General features: G+C 39.0%; 1 protein-coding gene across 1 annotated transcript in view; it reads right to left on the bottom strand.

The window, feature by feature from the left end:
* DNTT (DNA nucleotidylexotransferase) overlaps positions 1-19,731 on the bottom strand; it is a 151,822-nt gene that overhangs the window by 97,237 nt on the left and 34,854 nt on the right. The window contains exons 3-6 of the mRNA XM_042459023.1: positions 19,049-19,219; positions 17,358-17,429; positions 9,053-9,176; positions 6,474-6,606 (exon numbers count right to left, since the gene is read on the bottom strand). Of these exons, the coding sequence (XP_042314957.1) occupies positions 6,474-6,606; positions 9,053-9,176; positions 17,358-17,429; positions 19,049-19,219 (500 nt within the window). The remainder of the gene's footprint in view (positions 1-6,473; positions 6,607-9,052; positions 9,177-17,357; positions 17,430-19,048; positions 19,220-19,731) is intronic.

Genomic DNA, 19,731 nt, shown 5'->3' with positions numbered 1-19,731 from the left:
TTGCCAGAAGCCTCTCCCATTGATCTCTGGGCTCTCTGAAGGGATTCTCCCTGGCTGTTTTGGGAGACAGGATGCTGCCCTCCAAAACCTATCCCATAGTTCCTCTGGAAAGAGCTTCGCATTGCCAGAAGCCTCTCCCATTGATCTCTGGGCTCTCTGAAGGGATTCTCCCTGGCTGTTTTGGGAGACAGGATGCTGCCCTCCAAAACCTATCCCATAGTTCCTCTGGAAAGAGCTTCGCTTTGTCAGAAGCCTCTCCCATTGATCTCTGGGCTCTCTGAAGGGATTCTCCCTGGCTGTCAATGAAATGGAAACGATGCCAAAAGATAAATCGCTTCCAAATATTCTGGATTAACGTTACGTCATTCTGACGTACTATTGATTGACAGCTCCAAATAAGGTATGGAGGAGAAGAATCGATTTATTTAAACACCGAATTCATGCCAAGTAGGAACGCTTGCAGGTAAAAACTTCGATTTAAAAAACCAGATGGGAACGAAGAATAAAAGCGATTCGGAACGCGGAATAAGACCAGGGTTATTTTGAATCGGATCTATTAAAAACGTTGTATTTTAAATCGTTTCAAATCTTAAGTGAGAACACCCCCTCTGTGTTGTTTATTTGTGGTTGCTATCTGGGGCAAACTGGGACAGCCTCTGACAATGAAATCCAGTACTAATAGAGGATTGGTTGCATATGTTTTCCCCTTTCTCTCTTCCATTCTTCTCCTTATTGTAGATTTGTAAATTGTGCATCTCCTCCTTGGCATAAAATATGTAACCTCGCATGTGAGTTAGGTTAGGCTGAGAGTCATCTGTATCCAGTTCTCCCCAATCCAAATTTATCTACACTTCTCTGGGTTATTCATTTTTTCACAGGAGAGGAACAGGATACATTCCTGTAATTCACAATTTGCAAAAGGAATGAGCAACCCTTGGCCCTCCAGGCTTTTTGAGTGAGACAGTGGCCAATGGTATAGGATTGTGTGGGTTCAGTAATCCAAAAGCTCTGGAAGGCCAATGTATCACTAGCCATAGCTTACACTGTAATGAAGACTACACGTTCTTTTTCCAAAAATGTTTGCGAAGACATTCAAAAGCTTGACTCAGCACCTGTGATGCAGCAGAGTGTTCCAGTTCCAACATCTTGATGGCAACATTATGTTAGGCATTGTATATCACACTCTGCAGATTACAATAGAAATAAAAGAAGCCAACCAGTAAGATATTGGCTTTTTCAGTACTATAATTAGTACACTATTATTACAAGTCTGATATAACAGCAATGAGTAATTATTGCACTTATCCTGCTGCCCTTACAGTTAGCTTTTTAAATTGCTCTCAGCAGGACTAACAAAGGCACTCTAATGCCAGTTCCATTTTCTTATGAGCAACATGCCACTTTTCTCAGCATATCATAAATTTCATAGAGTTGAATTAAAACTATCTTACTCTTAAAACTATATGAGCAAAAACTACTCTTTTGCCAACATTCCTGGCAACATACTTTCCTTTCCACAATTCACTGGCACTCCTTGTAAAAATATTTGCTTATTTATTTACACATAAATACGCTGTTAACTGCCCCCACTTGCACTCAGTGGCATCATAACATAGGAGCTTATCTCCCAGCATTTTAAACTCCCATCCACGAGATGGAGGCGGGGATTATCACTCACTCACAAATCGTTGGCCACCATCAGCCCAGGTCCCAGCCATATTCTTCCCACACTTTTTAGAAGTTGGAAAGCTTTTCAGCTTCTAAAAAAGTGATGGCGGAGTGCAGCTAGGACCCAGATTGGATCCGGGCTGATGGTGGCCGGTGGCTCAGCAGTGATTTAGTGAACAATAATCCCCACCTCCATCCCGCATCCCAGCTCCATCAGGCTGGAGCTGATTTAAAATGCTGAGTGATAAGCTCCATAACCAGATCGGACTCTGTAAATCCTGACTGGGTGAGATCATCTAGGTGATTAATCCAGGAAGATGAGGGAAGCAGAAGCTGTTGTTCTTGTTATTTTTTTATTTTTTTAAAAATTAAGCTCTTATTAGTGTGATTGTATGCCTTCAAGTCATTTCCAATTTATGGCAACCCTAAAGCAACCTATGATGTTATTGATAACATTGTTCAAAAGGAGTTGCCTTCGTCTGAAGTTGAGAGAGTGTGACTTGCCCAGGCTCACCCACTGCATTTCCATGGTTAAGTACGAATCCAAACCCTGGTCTCCCAGAGTCCTGGTCCAATTCACAAACCACTACACTATGCTAGCTCTTTAGCAAAACCTTTTTATGGGGGAGCTGAAAATGAAATGAAGGTGAAACATGTTTCTTTGAATCACATACTTTTTTAAAAAAAAAACTTTAGTCTCAGTAAAACCGCTAGGTTCTATATGATAGCTGGAGAATATTCTGCTTTGGGGGGAAATCCTGAATTAGCAGTGGTCTTTTAAAAATTATAAGGTAGCTAAGTGTCTCCTGAAACGAGAATTTGGAAAACATTTTGCTCTTATCTTGTTGTGTGATAGCACTTGTACTATTGCAGTAGCCCACACTGATCTGACCTGATATCATATGATTATACTTAACATCACTATGGCAATCATTTTTGACCTGTTTTGTGTAGCCAAACATCTCACTAAGTAAACATAAAATGCATTTACAGTACATTGACAGTGTGAGTGGGAAAGGATATATATATTCAGTGTTTTCTCACAGCTGTTCTAAATTTATACAAGACTTCCTGCTCTACAAGTTATTGGTTTTTCAAAACCATCCAGATGCAAGTGTGATTGCTAAAAGGCATTTTTATCATTTCCCAATGCGGTGTGGTAGATCCAGGAAAACCAAAAGTCTCAAATCACAGAATAAGGAACATCCATAATTCAACTGGATTTTCATTCCACTTTACTGTTGTTGGCTCACACGTGGCTTTTGGCCCAATCTCACTCCTCAACCTTATTTCAAGAGCTTTCTCCAAATTGTCTATTCAGGCCTTTGTGACAATCCCTTCCCTTTCAGTCCACTAAGTGGGGAGAAAGAAAAAAGAAAAAGCATGTGCTTGCCTACATTTTTGCTCTGGCCCCATCTACTGTTGACTTCAGCCCTTTCAGCAAAATCACGATGTGTCCTCCAACAAGTCATCCCTGCAGCAGAAAACAAGGTCCTTATCCCCACCCTTGCTTATATCCTTATACATATATGCAAGAGCAGTAATTCCATACAATCTGATCTCAAGTGTGTTTACTCAGAAGCAAGCCCCCAGACTGTAGTGGATTTGTTCACAGATAAGGGCTAAGCATAACAATGTTAGGCTGTGATCTAAGCACAGTTATGACATAGTAAGTCTAATGGAGTCTAGCTGAAGCAATGAACACCTCACCCGCACAGTTCTGAAGTGGTGCAGCTTTCAGTGAAGTGTACCACATATTTCTAAATTTGGACTGACTTTGAACAACTTTACTTCCTGTTGTTGCATCAGGCTGTAATACACAAATCATGAGAGGCAGAATACATTGATGCCGCTTTGTCCTGGGGTCATTTGCTATTTGTGGGTATGCTTTTAACATCCACTTGCTGTATTTTGTTTGTAATAAGACGACCTGAAAAGATACCTAGAGTCATGTAACTTGCATTTTATTGTAGGTCAGTGAAAATCAGCTTGATTTGAATGTCAGTACAGATGCAAGTATAAATCATTGGTTCTGTTAGAAATGGCTTCTAGTGAAAAGTGCTATTGTTTCTGAGCACAGAAGTGTGACCTGCAAAATGGCACATGTGAAAAGAGACAGAGCAGAGAAGGTTAGTGGCAGAGCAAACTGCTCTGCATGCACAATGCCCCAGGGTTCAAGCCCCAATATCTCCAGGTGCAGCTTCAAGAAAAATCTGCTGAAAGCCAGCCAGCGTCAACAATAATGAACTAGACTGACTACTGGTCTGGCTCAGATGTATCCTCCTAAGTTTTAAAAATGTGTTTAGAATGACTGCAACAGATGTATTTCTTCCCAACAAGGAATGTAATTTCATCAAAAAATTAATCTAGTCTTACCATAACACCTGATATCTCTGCCTATCCATTTATGTAAGGAAAACTTGTGAGTAAAGAAAGTTTGGAAAGGGGAAAACTTTAAATCATTGTGGAAGTTCTAGTCCAATGGTTTCAAGATGACCACAAATTATGTGTGCATGTAATTTCAATTCACCTGTTGATTTACGATGACCCCATGGATTTCATAGTTTTTTCTTAAGCAAGGAATCCTCAGATACGTATAGTTTTTCCAGTTCCTTCCTATGAAATATAGGAGATTACAACACAGAATTGGGGGTATACTTATCATATTTGCAGATGACACAAAATTAGGAGGAGTAGCTAATACCCCTGCAGACAGGATCAAAATTCAGAATGAGCTAAATAGATTAGCAAGCTGGGCCAAAGCTAACAAGATGAACTTCAACACGGAGAAATGTAAGGTACTGCACTTAGGGTGGGAAAATGAAATGAACAGATATAGGCTGGGGGACACCTGGCTGAAAGAGAGTACGTGTGAAAGGGATCTGGGAGTCCAAGTAGACCACAAATTTAACATGAATCAACAGTGTGATGCGGCAGCTAACAAGGCCAATGCGATTTTAGGTTGCATCAATAAAAGTATAGTGTGTAGATCAAGGGAAGTAATAATGCCACTCTATTCTGCTCTGGTCAGGCTCCAGCTGGAATATTGTGTCCAGTTCTGGGCATCACAATTTAAAAAGGATGTTGAGAAACTGGAGCGTGTCCAAACGAGGATGACCAAAATGGTGAAGGGTCTGGAAACCATGCCCTATGAGGAACAACTTAGGGAGCTGGGGATGTTTAGCCTGGAAAAGATATGATAGCCCTGTTTAAATATTTGAAGGGATGTCACACTGAGGAGGGAGCAAGCTTGTTTCATACCGCTCCAGAGACTAGGACCCGGAGCAATGGATGCAAGATACAGGAAAAGAGATTCCACCTCAGCATTAGGAGGAACTTCCTGACAGTAGGGGCTGTTCGATAGTGGAACAAACTCCCTCAGAGGGTAGTGGAATTTCCTTCCTTAGAGGTCTTTAAGCAGGTAATGCCGAAAGAAGTGTTTCTATAATGTTATTGATAACATTGTAATCACATGAAAGGAATTGTGCAAATGCAATGCAAAAGCACATTAATGTGGTAATCTCCATAGTCTATAGTACTTGGTATTCGCTGGCAGTCTCCCATCCAAATACTAAGCAGAGCTGACCCTGCTTAGCTGCCAAGGTCAGATGTGATATGGTTTCTGTAGGCCTACACAAATTACAAGTCCATGAAAACACAAAACAACTTCCAAGTATGATTTTTGTTTTCCTGACAAACACTTGCATCTCAGTTTTTGCAAATCAAAGAGAAAGATGCATCTCAAGATTATGAACAAATGCAACGCATAAACTGAACAGATTGCTGAGAACTATCTTAGCTTCTTCTGTCACACTTTGTTGATGTGGCATGTGTAGGAACCTTGGGGAACAAAGCTGAATAAGTAATGTATGCCTCTCTTAATATCAATGCACTTCAAAACATACATAACACAGAAACAAACAGCAATTGCAACTCTTTCTGATAAGACAGAGCAGGCTTACAGAAAATGACTAACTTTATTTAATATAGCTAACAAACATGGATGCCCACATCTGCATTATGGTAATGATGAATATGAAATTATTCAAAATTTTGATCGATTGACCTGAGTCTTCATACCTTAGGGTCAGGCCACAAAGCAGTATCTATACTCATGTACTCTCGAGGAAGCATTTTGGAAAAATTTAAACATAAGAAAAGCAATCCTAACAATTGAATCCATTTCTAAGGAAATATAGCACTAAAGTAATGGAGGTCTCTGTTCCTAGGAATCTCAATATATATAGTGCTATATATATATAGCACTAAAGCATTAGAAGTCATTGAGAGAGATCACTGTAGCTGTTAGAATTGCTTTAAGAGTCAGCTTCCTTCAACCTGTCTTGCCTAAAACATGGCATATGTTGCAATGATCTCCTTCTACAATCATGGAATCAGAGTTGGAAAAGACTACAAGGGCCATCCAGCCCAACTCCCCCATCATCAATCCAGCCTTTAGGGTGAGCACCAACAGTTTATGACTGCTGGAAATTTGTAAGGTTTTTTGGAATAATTTTCCTTTGCTTCATTCTTTACATCCTTTGCTACATGACCCTCAATTTTACCCTCAACATATCCAAGGATCATATCAAAATCTGAGTTTCAAAATCTGCCCTTGACTTATACATGAAGTCAATTTATATTTGAGCATACACAGCATACACAACTCTGGTGTAGCAAGAGTTTTAAAATACTATCAAAGTTAATTCAAAGGAAAATGTCACAACCTTTAAATGTAGCATGCTTTATAAATAAACTGGGAGAGATCATACACTGCCCAGAGGGCTATGGTTTATTATACTCACCTTCGGAAACCACCAGTCAAAGTAACTAAAGCACCGGGGCAAAATTTCCATACGGTGTCCTTAACAATCAGGTATATCAAATCTGCTTCTGCCTTCAAAACACAGCTAATAAGATCTTCATAATGTAGTAACCCTGAAAAGTGTTTTTATACAGTGAGGTATAGTTTGGTTTAGTGAGGTAATATAGTGGACACTATACTAGGTGTAAAAACATACAAGACCTAATATCAAGGTCTATCCAAAACATATAAAATCACTCTTGGCTTTTATTTGCCAGCTAGTTAAGAATTAGCTATCTCACCAGGTTGGAACAATCATAATGGGGTATTCTAGAAATCTACTTTAAATGAATAAATCAGTTTTATTCAATTTCATTATGGCAACATAACTGAATTTGGTCAATCAGTCACAAACTGGAGCTTTCAAATACTTTGGCATTGGTCAAAAGTGATGATAGACACACGAGGGACCTCCAGTTTTCTCCAAGGAAGTGGCAATCCTTGTAAGAAATTTATCCTGATTAACATGTTCATTGGTGAGATTTTGATCTTTGGTTGTGTTAAATCTGGAGTGGGAATTTGTTGTTGTTGTTGTTGTTGAGAGCTGCACTCACTCATGGATAATTTGTTGGAGCCCAAATCTTGAAATTGTGTTGGTTTGCAGTAGGTGGAATCGAAGCCAAAAGTGAATGGGTTGCCTCATTTCTGTTTAATGTTTCATCACTCCTTTTTTCTCTCTCTTTCCTTCTTCCTTTCTATCTAGCAAGTTGACAAGATAGTATTTTACAGAGGTCTCTGCTGATCACCTCTAGAGAGCTTTCTAAATTAGGCTGCAGGTCACACACAACCCCTTAAACACTGGTTGCTTTTCTCTATGGGCAATGAGTGGCATTTTTCAACTGAAAGCTAGACATTTAAACATAGAGTTTAAGCGGAAAGATTTAGAAAACTGAGGGGGAAATAAATTTAAATTTTAACAAAATACTTTATTTTAAGAGTCAGTATTTATTTGTGTCAGTATAGTATAGTTGTTTGAGTGCTGGACTAAGAGTCCAAGAGACCAAGAGTTTGAATCCCTACTCAGCCTTATGAATCCACTTGATGACTTTGAGCAAGTCACAGTCTCTCAGGCTCAGGGTAATGTACTGCCAAACCTCCTCTGAATAAATCTTGCCAGGAAAACCCCTAGGATAGAGTCACCAAGTTTTGTAATCAACATGAGTCACATAACAGCAACAAAAATAACAGTTGCAGCAGCAGCAGCAACAACAACAAAAACAACAACGAAGCCAGATAAGAAACAGAAAATCCCCAATAAAAAGACATATACTGTTGTATCTAAAGAAGAGGTTAGGTAATGAGATGGCCTAACTCAACCAGCTCATTTAATCCCTGCCCCTGAAAACAAATTTAACAGATATTGAAAATTCCAGTAGGCTAAGCCTATATCACAAAGATGTCTAAATCTATGCTTTTTCCAATATATGGGATTTTCTTTGGATGGAAGGATGGATGGATGGATGGATGGATGGATGGATGGATGGATGGATGGATGGATGGATGATTGGTCTGTGTGTTGTTGTTGTTTTGTGCAGCAAGGAAAGAAGAAGGAATGACTCAGAAACACATAGTTAATTCTCTTTGAGCACTGAACTATCAGATAAAACTGAATAAACATCTGTGTTATAGAAATATGTTTGCAAAACTTTTGTGACTTGAAACAATAGTGGGGTTACTTTTGTTTGTTTTTAGCAAGAAAATTTCCCACATCCAAAATAATTCTTATTTCTCCCTTAGAAGCAGACCCCTCTTTCTCATTTTCTTGAAAAAAGTATTGTTGATTATAGAAGGATCTATTTGTAAGGGGAAAGGGGGGAATGCAGGGGATATTTAGTAACTAGGATTGACTTAATGCTATGAATAGGAAAGAACTAAGATTTGCTCATAAGATCGAAAGACAGGACATACAGTTTCTAGATTTTGAAAAATAACTACAATATTTTTTCTCTATCTGTTACATGGACAAAAATACAAACTACATTAACTGTGTAAAGGCATAAATTCAAAAAACAGAATAAGATTAAACAACATTATGATAACATTCAAAGTAGAGAGCTGATCAGTCGGAAGTGATATGTATATTATATGTAATTTTAGTTATGTCAGGGGTAGAGGGAATTGTCGTTTTGGGGTTAAATGTCAAATGTTCTTTTATGGTGTAATGTTGTCATGTTATGATGGTTTGGTGTTTGTAAAGAAATGAAATAATAATAATAATAATAATAATAATAATAATAATAATAATAAGCAAAATAATTCTTATTTCATCCTAATACAGATGGGATTTATTTATTTATTAAGTTTATATTTCCTAAAATAACTCTTACACTGTTAGGAATACTGAAATAATGATCTTTGGGAAACAAAAATGTTCAACTTTACTATATATTCTATGAATGTCCCAAAAAAAGAGTAAGAGGCACATTGATTGAATAGACCTTATTAGCATGCTCATCAGTAAACATGTTATTCTAATTAATGTTGTCTTAACCTATGTTACATGCCAAATGGAATTTTTACCTGCTTTTTGCATTCTCGTAAATTGCACATTCTTGTCACACTTCACATCTTCCAGAGTCCGCAAACCCATCCTGAACCACTTTCCAGATGTCTTTAGTCCCACTCCAAAAACAGAGGTGAAGAGCTACATTGAGTGCAGAAAAGTATATATATTTAATTAAAAGCAGTGCTTTGGAATACATCTGTAGAACAAATCCTCATGTTCTGTGAACTTTAGTATAAAGACAAAGCACACTGGCCTGACTCTGGAGATTATCACACCAGGAAATCCTACCGGGAAAGATGCGGGATTGAAAAGACAAAACTGGGTGTAATCACATGTAGCCATGGCCAGGTGAGTGCAGCCCATATGCAGCCTGGGCCCAAGCCGTGCTTATCCAGCAGCTTTTCAAAAATGGAGGTTGCCATTTTTGAAAACCCTCTGGATAAGCACAGCTGGGGTCTGGGCTGCTGCATACGGGTTGCAATTATCCTGCCACAGCTTCATGCGATAACACCTGGCTTTGGCTTTTCACTCCCGCATCTATCCCGACAGGATTTCTGGGTGTGATAATCTCCTATATTGCAAATAAAAGCCATTCCATTCAATTTGGCTAGTATTATATAACGGATGACGAGCATATAGTATCTCAGTATGCTTGCACATGAGGAAGAATGAATCATTAAAAAAGACAACCATGCTAGGAAAAACAAAAGAAAGTAGAAAGAGAGGAAGACCCCATGCCAGTTAGACTCAATCAGGGGGTCCACAGGCATAAGTCTGCAGGACCTGAGCAGAGAGGTAGTGGACAGGGAATCTTGGAGAAGTCTCATCCACAGGGTTTCCATGAACTGATGCCGACTTGAGGGCAGTTAACAACAACAACAAGAAGAAGTGAACAGATTTTCAGCAAGCATTTTTAGATTGAAACTTTACTTTTCCACCCTGACACAAGAACAAGAAAAAATGACTTTGGGATGCCTTCCAATTCTCCAAGTCTATAATTCTACGAAATGAAACATGATTATCAACTTTCATGTGGAAGTGAGCAACTTGTAGCTCTCTAGATATTGTTTAGACTGTAGCTCCTAGAGTCCTTATTTTCTAATTTCCAAAAGGACTATAGTGACCAGAGTAGCCATAATTAGACTAAAATGTCTGGGCTTTTCCTTCAAGATTTCAACTTACCTTTTTGTTATTTTATTGTATCCTAGATACATGTTATTTTGCACATGTTCCATTATAATGAAAGAATGGTTATGAGCAAGGAATAGCACAGAAGAAAATGGGTGTCTTCCAAATATCTGCATATTGTCGTTGTTGTGTGCTTTCAAGTCATTTCTAACTTATAGTAATCCTAAGGTGAACTTATCATGGGGTTTTCTGGGACTGAGAGTATGTGACTTGCCCAAGGTCACCCAGTGGGTTTTTATGGCTGAGCAGGGAATCAAACCCTAGTCCCCAGGGTCATACTCCCACACTCAAAACACTACACCATGCTGGCTCTCTATGTGCATTTTACATATTGTTGTTTGACTGATATCCCTAGAGGTCCAGATGATTAAACTGAAATGGTCATACTTTGGCCACATCATGAGAAGGCATGACTCATTGGAAAAGACAATAATACTGGGGAAAGTTTGGGGTAGAAGGAGAAGTAGACCACACACCAGATAGCTAGGCTCAATTAGGGAGGACACAGGCAAAAGTCTGCAGGAAATGAGCAGAGCAGTGGAGGACAAAGAGACTTGGAGATGTCTCATCAACAGGGTCACCATGAGTTGAAGTCAATTCGGGGGCAGCTAACAACAAAACTATTTAACTTTTGATTCCTGGCATTAAGTGTGGCCAAACTATTCAGTATGTTAAATGTAAGTATGCATTTCAAGTGTCATGTTTGTACAATCAAATTGGTTTCCAATGTAAATTGAAGGACACACAATTTAACATACACCAATGAACTGAAAAGAGAATAGGTGGAGAGGAAGGGGCAATGAAGCATGAAGACTGAAATGTTATTGGTGGTTTTATTAAGTTTTTTATTATCTTTTTTATTAAAATTATTTCAATATTCAAACCAATCTGATATTATAGGATATGAGGAAGTACAAATGTCATCAAATAAAATAAAAATATTGTATATCACTGGCAGCTGTAGAAACATGAAAAGAGGAGGAGGGATTGTTCTATTGTCAAAAAAACTTTGAAAAGGTTTCAGTAGGCAACAAATAACAAATTCAGTACAACAGCTGGGAGGGATGGTGTGCAGTGGGCCTGCTGGAATTCAGTTCAAAAGCTAGTTTCCTGGTGCTGCCCACATCAGCATCCCCCTGCATGCACCCACAAATACACCATGCTGATAAGAGTTGTTATGTTGTATCATGTTTCCTCTGAAAATCATCCATCAAAAACTGCTATTTATCAGTGAAAAGAAGCCGCCACTGAAAGCAATAGTAGCCTCCCTCCCAGGATACTAGAATCATAGAATCATAGAGTTGAAAGAGACCACAAGGACCACCTAGTCCAACCCCCTGCCATGCAGGAAATCTAAATCAAAGCATCCCCAACAGATGCCTATCCAGCCTCTGTTTAAAGACCTCCAAGGAAGGAGACTACACTCTGAGGGAGTTTGTTCCACTTCTAAACAGCCTTTACTGTCAGGAAGTTCCTCCTAATGCTGAGCTGGAATCTCTTTTCCTGTAGCTTGCATCCATTGCTCCAGGTCCTAGTCTCTGCAGCAACAGAAAAAAAGCTTGCTTCCTCCTCAATATGACATCCCTTCAAGTATTTAAACAGGGCTATCATATCACCTCTTAACCTTCTCTTCTCCAAGCTAAACATCCCCAGCTCCCTAAGTCGTTCTTCATAGGGCATGGTTTCCAGACCCTTCAGCATTTTAGTTGCCCTCCTTTGGATATGCTCCAGTTTCTCAACATCCTTTTTGAATTGTGGTGCCCAGAACTGGACACAGTATTCCAGGTAGGGCCTTACAGAGCAGAATACAGTAGCACTATTACTTCCCTTGATCTAGACACTATGGCGGGTTACAAATGGCCCTCAAGGGGCCGTTTTCCCGCCGCCGCCATTCGCTGCGTAGGGAAGCCCCAGCTGCCAGACCGCGAGGCTTCCCCGCGCAGCAAAAAAGGAGCGGCGAAATGCCGCTCCTTTTTGGAACGCGGAAGTGGCGCCGCGAGGGGTGGAGTGCGTCCTCGCGACGTCACTTCCGCCGCGACACGTCTGGACGCACAGCGTCCAATACGTCAACATGGCAGCGCCCATGTGGATGGGCACCGCAAAAAAGTACGCGCTCCACGCGTACTGGGAGGAAGGGCTGTCAGGAAGGTAAGAACCTTCCTAACCCTAATACGGCCCTTCCTAACCCTAGTACGCGCGGAGCGCGTACTTTATGGCGGTTTGTAACCCGCCTATACTTCTATTGATACAGCCTAAAATCTCATTGGCCTTGTTAGCTGCCGCATCACACTGCTGACTCATGTTCAATTTGTGGTCTACTTGGACTCCCAGATCCCTTTCACACGTACTCTCTTTCAGCCAGGTGTCCCCCATCCTATATCTGTTCATTTCATTTTTCCACCCTAAGTGCAATATCTTACATTTCTCCGTGATGAAATTCATTTTGTTAGTTTTGGCCCAGCTTTCTAATTTATTAATGTCATTTTGAATTTTGATCCTATCCTCAGGGGTATTAGCTACTCCTCCTAATTTGGTGTCTTCTGCAAATTTGATAAGTATACCCCCAATTCTGTCATCCAAGACATTGATAAAGATGTTAAATAGCACTGGGTCCAGGACAGAGCCCTGTGGGACCCCACTGGTCACTTCTCTCCAGGATGAAAAGGAGCCATTCTTGAGCATCCTTTGGGTTTGGCCAGTCAAACAATTACAAATCCATGTAACAGTTACCTTGTCTATCCCACATTTCACTAGCTTGTTTGCAAAATGTCATGGGGAAACCTCTCAAAAGCCTAAGCGAAATCAAGATTTACTATATTCACAGCATTCCCTTCATCTAGATTTGTCTGGCATGACTTCTTTCTCTGAAACCCATGTTGACTTTTTGCGATTATGGTATTGCTTTCTAGATGTTCATAGACTCTCTGTTTAATGATCTGCTCTAGAATCTTTCCTGGTATTGATGTCAGACTAACTGGACGATAATTGTTGGGATCCTCTTTTTCCCTCTTTTTGAAAATGGGGACAACATTTGCCCTCCTCCAGTCTGCTGGGCCTTCTCCTGTTCTCCAGGATTCTCAAAGATTATTGCCAATGGCTCCGATATTACATTTGCCCGTTCTTTTAATACCCTTGGATGTAATTCATCTGGTCCTGAAGCACTGAGCATTTTCACTGGGGTTTTGCAGAAGAACAACCTAGTGAACTGTTTTCAAGAGTTTTGTTATTCTTAACACACTGATAGTTGCTGTAGGTATGTTATAAGAATCAATGGTTGGCATCCAGTTCAGTATTTATGAGACAGTAAAATGAATTTATGATTTCGTGACTTTTGAGATTCGCATTTACAATATTTAATGACTGAACATGACCCAGCAACCTTCCCCTTAAGCCATTCAGTGGAAACCAAGCCCCCTTTTGCCCTGTATCGATTTGGGCAAACTCACTCCTCCAAAACTGAATATGTCCAAAATAGAATTTCCAAGGCACTGCAGACTGGAGTATTTTATTTATTTACTTACTTTAGTTCTATGCCACCTTTCTCCCAGGCCAGGCCCCAAGGTGTTGTCCATAAGAAATTTTAAAAAGTTTACAAAAAAATTCAAGACAAATTTTAAAAATACTATAAAACTGATCTATAAAACCATACAAAGGTTAAAAACAGATAAAACATACATCTACATTTAAAACCTTCCCTGCTTAAGCATTAAAAAACATAAGAATGTTTTTGCATGCCGGCAAAAAGAAAAAAATGTGTTGGGAAATGATGGATACAGCACTCTCCCAGGCATAGGACACTCCAAGACAAGCAGCTGTAGCAGGATCCTGGGGATGGAGTCTCTCCAGCTGACGTCTCAATATGCCACGCAACTGAGAGAGCACCACAGTAATCAATTTCCCTGTGCACCAATCTGCAGTGCCTCAGAAACATTTCAATTGCACCACTGCCTGGGTTAAGAGGTACATGTATGGGGAGGAGTCTCAGCAGAATTAGCTACAAAGGAGCTCTTTTGTCATTCTTATGTGGCTATCTGCTGCTTCAGGATCTGTTTTATTATTACTTTTGACATTTATAATCCAGAGTCTGGAAACACTTCTTCCCTAGAGTATAACCCTCAGAATCTCTCAGTTTATCATGGCCACTTGGGGATTATGGAGGTTTTACACCAAAAAATAACTTTCCCAAGCTCTTAGATTACTTGTCCTTCCTTCAATTGCTGAAGGAAGCATACATGGCTCTGTTCATCAGTCACTTCACAACAACTCCAAGGAGAAGATGGCTGAGAAAGAGTCACTGGCACAAAATGACCCAGTTTCATATCTTAGCAACATCTGAAACCAGCATATCGCAAGTCCCAGTCCAATACCATTATTGTACCCCAGCACTCCCAGAGGACAGTAACCTATGAGAAAATCATGACTGTCAAAAACCACTACAAAGCACACATTATCAGTTGAAAATTAATATCTCCAAGGAATAGTGACCTTTTTATTCATGTGCTTTTTTTCACAGGTTTGTCTTAGAAAATTTCTCCTGCTATGTGTAGAGTGTGAGAATAGGCAATAGAGTCCCATTATAAAGCTCCCCTTCTAAATAATCTCTAGCCTTGGAATTTAGGCCATGCTAATTTTATCTTGTCTTTCTAATGAGATTATTGCTTTTTAAAGCAATTACGATAAAGAAAAGAAAAGGATGAAAATCCCGGACAATTAAAATACATATTACTCTACATCTTAGATACGACAAGTAAAATTACCTACTCTTTGTGTAAGGGTTGCTGTTTAGGAGCAAGAGTGATTATATTTTGTAATCTCACTTTTCAAAAATTATTTAGATCCTTATCTATTAATTTTTGTACTTTGCTTAGCAGTTTGCTTAGCAGTTAATGGAATCAGGAGGATTCACAGAAGTTTTATTAGGTTCTAAATAAAAACTAAGTGTGTGTGTGTGTGTGTGTGTGTGTGTGTGTGTGTGTGTGTGTGTGTTATTAAAGTATGAAGTATCCATGGCAGTAGAAGAAACAAAATTAAACTTTGCCTTCTCTAGTAAACACTGTTTACTTCTTTAGATCACTGATCTTTCTGTTAGCAGGTCACACTATTTGAGTTTACACTTTAGCCTCAGTACATTACTCACAGATCAGTCCAAAGTAGGGAGGAATCCAGCTAATTTGTGCTTCCACTTTTCAGAACTTCATTGACATTTAATAGGGAAACCTGTGTAATTCTCCAAAATGTGGGTCACATGTAGGCAACCAATGGGCCATGGGTTGCATGTGGCCCCTGAAATGTTCCTGTATGCCCCACTGCAAATGTCCACCTTGGCAAATGCCCTCCTTGAATCTCCCCAGAAAAACTGAGAAATGGGGATGACTGTTCATATTCTTTCTTCCCTACTCTAGCTTTATGCCTCACAAACAATTTGTTTATTATTATTATTATTATTATTATTATTATTATTATTGAAGCTGATTGTGCTGTAAAAGCCATCACACAAAGGTAGCCACCCCCATGCCTAAACACAAACATATTGCCAAGATGGTCCACTGCATGAGGAATATAAACAATTATATCTTCACAATATTTTCATAATACCTTCACATATTACTGAAAGAGTGAAAAGCAGAAATCACTTAGCTTCCACTAATCTCCACTTCATAGGATGTACAATGGGTTTTTCAGTATAAATTCAGACAATCGAGGATCTCACTGACAGTTATGGGAGAACAAGCCCATATAGCTTGAAGAGGAACAAGTCATTGGATAAAAGGTTTAATTCATAAATAAGAACATTCAAGGGCTACAAAGAGATATTTGAGACATAGCCTTATTGCACTAGCAACAGGAGTTCAAGACCACACTCTTTGCACAATTAAGTATCAAAAGATTAAACTCGTGTATTGCGATATTATAGCATTTTCTAGCAACTAATTTTTAAAAACATGCTTAAAGAGCATCTTGTTTTAGGCACACACAAAAAGCCAGCAAAACATGGCTATACGGGACTACTGTTTTTTGGATAAAAACGTAGTTTTGCTGAAAAAAAGTATTTTACACAAACAAAACCCCCATTATTTTCTCATAAAAACATATAGATGTACTTCAGAATAACCACAAAACATTTTGCCATGTGCAGATACAAAGAACTAACAGAAATATTAATTTCCCCCACAATGCAGAACCCAGCAGAAATTATTCGTCCTTACACACAAGGACAAAACAGACAAATGTTTGTTTCCCAACTCTTTTCTATCATTTAGCAGCAGCTTTCTCAACTAATTTTGGAGGGATGTGATTCTTTATATGTAAGAGGAACACAGGGATGAAGGGCAGCACACAAGAAATCCACTCATATATTTTCTTTTGTTACCTTTCTTGCAAGACAGTATAGGTAAAGTTATTTTCCTTTTATATGACAACAACAACCAAAATCATTTTTAAAAATCCCAATGTTTTTGCTGTTTCAAGCCATGATGGGGCTCTCCCAGTGCCATCTTTCTAAAAAGAATGGCAAATGGGAATGATGCCATGCTCTACTTTTGGGCACTGTAGTGGGAGAAATGGCTATCATCACAGGCAAGCCTGTTTTCTATACAACACACTGATAATGCTACTTCTGTAGTGAAACATAGGGCACATCTGTACTGTAGAAATAATGCACCTTGACATCATTTTAAGTGCTGCAGTTCCATCCTATGGAATCCCTAGGATTTGTTGTTTTAAACGGTCTTTAGCCTTCTCTGCCAAGGAATGCTAGTGCCTCACAAAACTACAAACCCCAGGATTCTGTAGGATGGAGCCATGGCAGTTATAATGGTATCACACTGCATTATTTCTACAATATAGACAGACTCCCAGTCTGAGGTAAGTGTGTACAAAATGGCAGCCCCGTCCAACTATTTTTCATGGGATCCATCTATTTCAATAAATTTGTTTACCTAATAAAGATATTTCCCCTTATATGGATCTAGGATTTTGTATCATGGCCAATGTAGCTCTCTTCACTTTTTACATGATGGCGTTCATCTTTGTAATCAAGATTCTATGTTTGGTAAAAGAAGTGCACAGCGAGGCTTATATCATATAAAACTTTTGGCAGATCCCCAAAAGAAAAAAGCAAAATAGACTTACCTTAAATGATCTGTAGTATTCACTGTTTAGGACAGCTTTCACTCTAGCACTCTCGCCTTCTTCTAGTATATCCTGTACAAATTAGAGTTATTTATTTACTCGGATAAATATTGTAGAAAAGGCATCATAGGATGTATTTATAAAGTAATAGTCCAAGGATTAATCACCCTTGGTGATAAAGGTTGGGCAGCCTATGGCCCTCCAAATACTTTTCAACTGCAATGCCCATCATGTCTGACTACTGACTATGCTGGCTGGGAATGGTAGGATATGAAGTCACAGGTTTCCCACTACTGTGCTAAAACTACACATTGTTAAAAACATACACAAACTCAATATTAAAATACTATTCAATTATCTATAGAATTAAAACTGTACTAACCTTAAATTAAAAGCACAGGTTGCATATACTTCCAAATTAGAAACTTCAGATTCTCAGTTATTTCTCTTTCTAAACTTCATTTTTATGCTTTACTTATTAAGTTCATACTATCTGTAGATGACTGAATTTTCAGAATTCTTAACTTTTATTTAATTTAATTTATTATTAATCTAACAGTTTTCTTTGATTTGTATTCTAACATCATAAAGCAATTTTGCTAATTTAGGAGATTATTGCATTAGCTTCACTGCTGGGATAGATCCAGGATCTTTCTTTCTTAAAGTGGATCTTATTACAGTATGCAGCCCGTATGCAACCCAGGCTTCTGTCACGGCTTTTCATGAATGGTATTTTTCCATTGTTGAAAAGATGTGGTACAAGCCCGAAGAAGCCTGGGTTGCATATGGGCTGCATAGTGACCAGTGATGGGTGAATGCGATAAGATCTTCCTTAAGAAAGTTACATCTCGGGTCTATCCTAGCAGTAAAGCTAATGCAATAATCTCCTTAGATACTATTGACATAATGTGTATGTTCAGCATAATAAGCCATGGCTTATATTGACCATGATTTTTTGCTTAAGCTACAAATTGTATAGCAGATAAATAAATAAACCATGGCTTCTCTTCTGCATTTCTGGCTTGATCTTGCTAGTTCTGATTTCATGGTGGGCAACTGAGGATGCAAGCCAGGAATAAGCCACAGTCGCATGTTTGGATGTCATGACAAGCCATGGTTTCAAATAGCCAGAATCTGTAAACCAACAACAAGCCAAAGGTTGAGATAATATTTCATGGCCAGTTAAAGTAAGCCTTGGCTGGTAAGCAAAGATACATGTCCAAATCACTAACAATGTGAAAATCTCCCAATTTCTAAATTATTGATTCGTATAGGGTTGAACACATGAAATTTATTCAACTGATTTTAAGCATTTTTCCTAATTTGCACATTTATTTCCTCAGTTTATCTAATTTGAGCAATGTTTACCCCAGTGAAACATTTTTTCCAGTTGTCCACATAAATATATTTTTCTCATTTATGCAAATTTTAATCATTTCAGAATATATGCAGTGCTTTGTGTGCACCTTATTCCTTGGAAACTTGTAGATCTCACAAATTACCTGAAGTCTTGGATCCAGTTGCAAATTGGCTCACAATCTGCTAGACCATTGAGCCCAATCAAAATTATTTCCATCCCTAATCCCAACAAACCATGTTTCAATAACCCATACTATGAATTGTTCTGGCACATGAATGTTGTATGTGTTTGTATGAGTAGCCCTATGCATGTTACTTTCTGTAGAACTCACCTCAATGACCTTTTTGACTTGTTCTCCCATCCAAGGCAGTCCTTCAATATCGTTTATTCTAGCTATAGCAAACTGAAGAAACTTCAACACAGAAGCTGCTCTCCTAAATGAAAGGCAAGGGCCCTCATTCTCTCTGAACTCATCGTTTTCAGCCAGTATTTCAAAGGCATCCTTTGTATGGTGGCAGGAAGGAAGACAGAGGGAGAAAGAGGGAAAGAGAGAGGTAGTAGTTTTAACAAAATGGGTGTATTCAATATGCCACCAAGAAAATTTAAAATCTGCAGGTTGGTGCACATAATGGTAAAGATATAAAAACAACAGCTGCTAACCTACTGTGACATTTTCTTCATAGGTATGTTTAATAAAGGACTTCTCAGTGAACTACCACACAGCTTTTTGACCTATAGCAGGAGAACTGACTTACGACCATCAATTTGGGCAAATCTCTAGAGCTCAAGAAGGTGAAAGAGTTCCTGAGATACTGAGACATCTGCCCAAAAATGTTTTGTCAAACAAGTCACAGCATGACATCTGTGTTTCTCTGAAACACTCAAATAGGCTGTGTCAGGACCTGCTTCCAAAACCTGGACTTGGCTAACGCTGGGGGTGTGCAGAGAAAATTGTGGGGAAAATACTTTCCCGCCTCTGCCCGCCCCCAAGGACTGTGTTGCTGCTGCTGGGGC

Source organism: Sceloporus undulatus, chromosome 3 (assembly GCF_019175285.1).
Source record: "Sceloporus undulatus isolate JIND9_A2432 ecotype Alabama chromosome 3, SceUnd_v1.1, whole genome shotgun sequence".
Taxonomy (NCBI): domain Eukaryota; kingdom Metazoa; phylum Chordata; class Lepidosauria; order Squamata; family Phrynosomatidae; genus Sceloporus; species Sceloporus undulatus.
The sequence above is the reverse complement of the archived record's forward strand: the minus strand, read 5'-3'. Positions and strand labels throughout refer to the sequence as shown.